The sequence below is a fragment of the Varroa jacobsoni genome, unplaced genomic scaffold (genome assembly GCF_002532875.2).
Source record: "Varroa jacobsoni isolate VJ856 unplaced genomic scaffold, vjacob_1.0 scaffold_1022, whole genome shotgun sequence".
Classification (NCBI taxonomy): Eukaryota; Metazoa; Arthropoda; class Arachnida; order Mesostigmata; family Varroidae; genus Varroa; species Varroa jacobsoni.
In genome coordinates, this window is record NW_019213924.1 from 156,775 (window position 1) to 162,614 (window position 5,840).

The following is a 5,840-nucleotide window of genomic DNA, read 5'->3' on the forward strand; positions in this document are numbered from 1 at the left end:
ATATCATATGTGATAGACTTTTAAAATTGACAACTAAAAAAAGGGAATTATAATTTGAGAATATTCAAATCAAAGGTACTGTTCGTAACAGCTAATTAGCTATTTTTCTTTTTTTTTTTTCTATATTTTAATAATTTTTTGTTTTTAACAACTCGCATTGCCTGCTCGAATTATTCGACTCAAAAAAGACAACCTATTAGAAACATAATAATAATAAGTATTATTTGAGGTCATCGTTTTTACTGGGATTCGTACAGGCCCGTCGTTACACAGTTGAACGTACGTGAAGATACCGATGACAACCGTTTTCTCTCTACACAGAACAAAAAATCAGAAATAGTGGATTTTTAAAATTCACACAATGTAACTTTAATCTGTACTTTTCTATATTGCAAGTGTGGCGTGTATTACTGTCATCGGGCGTATGAACAAATGCAATAACAACGGCTACGTAATGAGGACGTTTGGCAAAGAACAACATAATTATACAGAAATATATGGCGAGCGGAAGCAGTTTGAAATGGAGATGTTGTAACTATAAATAGATTACTGTCTGCTAGCATCTGTCATATTTAACTGAGATGAGCTGAAGTTAATTATAAATACCTTTATCAAATAGTAGAGGCAAATCAAATGCACCCTAATCAGATATATATTTTTTTTTTGTTAAGCGTCCTCGGGCACTAAATCTTATATGCCTACGAGATAAGGGGGTCGCGGTACCTCAATGATGTGGGTGCAAAAAAAAACAGGTGGGCAAGCTCTTTTTCCGTCGTTTTTACAAACTCATTCGCTTTGGGATTTGGTGTTGCTCTTGTGTTTGACACGTAATTTTATCAGATTCTATAAATACGATGTCAACTGAAAAAGGAGAATCGTTTGTAATATGAAGCTTGTTTAGCATCAGACTTTGTTTCATTACGGTATCAACATGTTTGGACGCCCTGAATACATGCATCTACGTTCAAACGTAGAAAACTGACTGGCGCCTCTATTTTGGCCAGTTGATTCAGAAGCCTGATGCTCACACAGCTTCGTAGAACGTAACATTTCGATTGTAGAATCGAACTCAAATTGAGATAAAGAAATTTTTCAAATGTTAAATTAATCACGATTCTTTGTCTAGACTGTGGCTAGTGTCCAATTTATACATGTCTAGTTAGTGAAAAGTGGATGCTACTGAAACGATAATAATACGGTTGAGAAGATTACGCACTATCTGAAATCGTTCACTCGCGTAAATATGGAAGGAAACGAGTTCCTCTCTAGCTCATTTGAGGTTCCTGACGAAGAATCGATTCGCGGAGCTGCCGTGCTCTCGAATGCTATCCTTGAGTCACTGTCGCAATCGGACGCCAATAGTGATACTTTTACAATAGGTATGTAATTATCTCAAGTTAATTATTTCAAATCAAGTTGCTATCGGTACGTACACTTTATTAAAGAACCGGATTTAAAGTAAAGTTCGTCATTAATTATTTGATTGATAAGCAAGAGATTTATTGCCTCTTTTTGATGGATTCATTGATTACTTTGAAGAGTAATTACAATAAAAAAATACTGCGTTATGTGGTTCAGTGGAAGAGCTTATAGAAATAATTATACCACGTATTAATCGGAATATAACAGAAAGCCAATCGAACAGGGTTATCAGAGAAAATGCTATAACAGGGGAGTTTACTAGTATGTGTGTCTGCTGTATTGAATGGAACCTCTTGAAACAGTCGTGTGACACCACAGACTTTACAACATGGTTCAGGAATAAAGGTACCTGTTCTTGAAGTCTAAGTTCTTCAAGACATCAATAATAGAAATGTCCTTCTTCAAGAAATAATAGAAAGAGATTAAGACGTTTTTCGAAAAATTCGCGTAGCTTGAAAAAAACCAGACAACAATTCTAAAAGACTAAACCCTCCAAGCATAGATCCTATTATATATTATCTAGCGGAACAACATTCTGTCTTAACACTATTCAGCTTAAACGCAGATAATGAATGCCAACGCGCCATATCGCAAACAGCGGGAAGTTTGAGAAAAGGATTTTTCCAGCCAGGGATTGCTCTATATGGACTTCGTGGGCTGGCATCCCAACTTCGCAAGTGTCACAGCGTCAACACAGCTCTTCGCAAGGGAGTGGATAAGCATATAACCTATGTGCTGCAGCATGGCCTTGTATGTACATATTCTCCATGTATCTCGAAAACGACTTTGGTATATCTCAAACGAAAATTGACTGTAGAATGCCGGAAACATACTCATTCAGCAAAGTCCCACCCAAGAGTCCATGTTTGAGATGCGTACGCACATGTCGTGTAATTGTTTGCTAGAGTTTTGTCTAGCTATAGTAAGTACAGAGAGACATATACGCCATTGTCGTTTAACGTTAGAAATATTAACGCTAATAAATATTAATTAGCTTCACAAAGCTAATTAGTAAAGGGATGTACTTTTAACAAAGGTCCAACAGTAAACTTCTGTGTCCCCATATGACCCAATGACAGGTTTAATGCAAATCGAATCGGATACGTCTGAATATGTCGCTATAGGCTGTATATAAGTTCAGCTGTCTATCCGAATATCGCATTATTTTGGATGTATTTACTCTCATCATTTTTCAGATTCAAGGAGGCGCTACACCCTATGCCAGAGACACGGCATTACTTAAATGTATGGAACTAATTGCATCTCTATGCGAAGAGTATATTGAGATCGAGTACATAACCTCTCGAGGCCTCTACATTGCGTTGAAGGTCAGCATTCTTATCAGAGGAAAATTATCGTTCAAGATTATTATACGCTTTGTTGAAAATGTATTGAGTCAGTCTCCATGCATCGCTGTGCCTGCGATTCACTAATTTTGAGTGAAGATCCACATCGACACTTCAAGGAGTTGGAATAACATCATATTTGAGAAATGACTCGAATCTTCATCGTTTCATTTGTTGCATGCACTTTTAGATGGCCTTATACTTACCAGAATTGACGAAAACCTCTCAGCGTGACCATATCTATCAAGGCACTATATTTATTTGCCAACGTGCTCCAACAATGGCACTGAAACTTTTTGAGCGTATGCGAAATTTGTACCTCCGATTGCTAAAGTAAGTAATACAGGTGAACTATAACATTTGAGTTTTCTTTTACCATGCTAATGCTGTATTTATTTGGTCAAATTTTAACCAAGCAAGCATCGTTCATACCATTCATTGCACCCTTATTTTTTTTCATTCCAGGTTACCAATGGGAAAAATAAAAGACCAAGAATACCATCGGGTCTTGTTTTTATCTCATGTCATACAATTACTGGTAGATGCCGCACCGGACGAAAAAGCCATCCAAATTTACAAGCAGTTCAAGGATGAACTTACAGCGACTCTAAGACAGCTGCAACTGAATGAAATCGTAGTTCGCTACGTGTCCTTCTCTGTCATGGAAGCACTCGACTATAAAATTTCAAAAAAAACTACATCGACTTTAGCACAAAGGAGCGCAATGCAAGATTCTTCTCACAGTCAGCCCCGGAGTTTATCAATAATTACCGGGATTTCTCTTACACCTAACCGTGTTGAATCAAACGACAGCCAGAATGACAACGATGAAAATGAAAGTTTCGTTTACAATTGGCTTTTTAGCAAAAGGCCACGGTAACCTGTACGCCACTGGAGAACTCAAACAACATACGAAAATGCAATGATTGAAGTTTTGGTTCATGCTATTATTAGTAGCGGTCCTACAAGTTCTAGCCAAGTGATGAGTATATATATATATATATATACACTATAAGGTCATTAATTCAACTTGGGTCCTCGTATTTTAAAATGCACCATTAATAGACAATGGTATGTTATCATATATGTCTGAGTAGGACGCTCATTTTTTATTAGGCTGTTAAGCATTGCCAAGCTCTTTTCATGTAAAGTCGTCCTAGGGTTGACTTCTTAATCTGTTGGACCATGTTATTTTTTAAATTTATTTCTAATAATTAAGATCCGGAAGTTCTCATAATATAAATAGAAGTTACATAGGTAAAAAACAAGTCGACTGACGAATACATATCTAAAATTCTAAAAGCGAACATGAAAAGTAAACCTAGTAAACATATACTAATAAAAAAAAATATTCAAAATCTGAAATGATAAAAAGTAAGCAGGGGTTTTGTAGAAGACGATAAACTTTTGTTCAGGTAATAGATGCAAAAATCGATTTTTCCCCCTCGTAACGTAGGGTATGCCCAAATTTTTTCCTGCCAAAACTCGTCCGTCAATAAGTTTGTAGTCTAAATTTATAATAAACTGAAATATTTTTTTGCTATTCGAAAACTAAACAAAAATTTTTTCGCGTTATTATAACGCTTGCACTACAATCTTTAGTAGGGTATGCCTTTACCGATATTTATCAACGCTACACATATTTGATGTAAATTAACTTTTATTAGCATCACTTTATTAATAATTACACTTTATTAATCATATTTGTGTAATCTGCTATACTGCCGCCCGTCTATGGCCGTAGCTACTTTGGTATGTCATTGGCTTTTTGACATACAGATTTTTTATTTCTTGTGTACATCATATATAAATACACCTTGTATAATAGTATATCTTTCGTATAGTGAGACCAAGCACATTGCAGCCATTGAATTATTTTTGGGTCATCACGTTTGAGCCAGCAACGCCTTCCGGTCATTATTTGAGCTTCTTGGCCTGGATAATCACCTTTACTTTTACAATATCATAACATCGACACCTCGGCCTCAATATATACCGATTCTTCCTCTTCACCAACTTCTTCCAATATACAGAGATTGTGTACATGTAAAAATTGAGATTAAACTATTTGCGCACCTCTTGTTTTGCTATTAGGCAGCTCGATTGACCTACTTGCCCCTTATAGTATTATAAGGGTGTATATAATGCCTACGAAAACTGCAAATGCAAACAAACAGTTTTCAAATATAGCTGTCTGTTCTATATTTTTCATTGCTTAAACCTTACAAGAGGCACATTTCTCGTGTGGACGCACCGATCACACACCCACTCCGCTTGGCTTTCTTGCGCTAACATGTGAAAAGCTGCTTCCGTTAGTCCCGTACAAATCCGATGAAACCAAAGTGAGCAGCCTGATTCACATAGGACAGCTTGATCGTTGTCGTGTACCTGTAGCGAGTGAGCAAAGAGAAAAAAACTCCTAAAATGTTTTTACGTAATATAATGTTTATTAGTATGGACGTATGTAATAAGTTTGTGTATACTTTTTAAGAAAAAGAGGCAATATTTTTTTCGTCTAAATTTTGTTCTGTATAGCGGAGTGGGCTAAGCGTATATACAAAATTCTTTTGGAATTACCTAGCTTACTCTTGTTGAACAAATAGTCTGGTAAACCTGAAATGGATTTCTCTATTTCAACAGCTGAATTCGTATCTTTGATAAAGGTCACAACGGGTATAATACAAGATACATACTTCTCTGTGGCACATGCCGCAAGGACTGTGGTGTAATGGGCTTCCGTTTCCACCGCCCACCTGTATACCTGAAATCATTAAATAAACATTATAATCCTCATATTTCTAAATTACGAATTTCATGAGACAAACCAACATAAATAACGTTTTTTCTGACCCACTGTTATTTGCCATGACAAGCTTATTTTCTTGTGTTCTAGAAAGAAGAAGTTCTTGTTTTTTTATATACATATATATGTAATACTATAGACTTTTATTAATAGCTGTAATATTTAGCAATAAGTGGTAGAATTATACGAATTGTGTCTCAAATAGAAACAAGAAAGAAGAAAGAACTATGAAGGCAAATTTCTTGATGACGCGCTGCTATATCCTATAT

The 5,840-nt window shown here is 35.9% G+C and overlaps 2 protein-coding genes across 16 annotated transcripts in view; one reads left to right on the forward strand and one right to left on the reverse strand.

Annotated features, from left to right (window-relative positions):
• Nucleotides 1–4,330, forward strand: part of LOC111265891 (uncharacterized) — a 13,042-nt gene extending 8,712 nt beyond the window's left edge. For 4 of the 11 annotated variants that reach the window (XM_086970701.1, XM_086970702.1, XM_086970703.1 and 1 more), the window contains 5 exons: nt 1,251–1,379; nt 1,988–2,172; nt 2,619–2,750; nt 2,959–3,101; nt 3,234–4,330. In XM_086970701.1, the coding sequence (XP_086826827.1) occupies nt 1,251–1,379; nt 1,988–2,172; nt 2,619–2,750; nt 2,959–3,101; nt 3,234–3,648 (1,004 nt within the window). In that variant the 3' untranslated portion in view covers nt 3,649–4,330. Of the gene's footprint in view, nt 1–396; nt 1,464–1,976; nt 2,173–2,618; nt 2,751–2,958; nt 3,102–3,233 lie in introns of those variants that run through there. The other 7 variants (XM_086970696.1, XM_086970700.1, XM_086970695.1 and 4 more) reach the window with 6 other exon arrangements.
• An 80-nt stretch (nt 4,331–4,410) lies between these two features.
• LOC111265892 (uncharacterized) overlaps nt 4,411–5,840 on the reverse strand; it is a 3,526-nt gene continuing 2,096 nt past the window's right edge. For all 5 annotated transcript variants that reach the window (XM_022842879.2, XM_022842880.2, XM_086970704.1 and 2 more), the window contains 2 exons: nt 5,462–5,529; nt 4,411–5,156 (listed from right to left, as the gene is read on the reverse strand). In XM_022842879.2, coding sequence (XP_022698614.1) covers nt 4,977–5,156; nt 5,462–5,529 — 248 coding nt within the window. In that variant the 3' untranslated portion in view covers nt 4,411–4,976. The remainder of the gene's footprint in view (nt 5,157–5,461; nt 5,530–5,840) is intronic.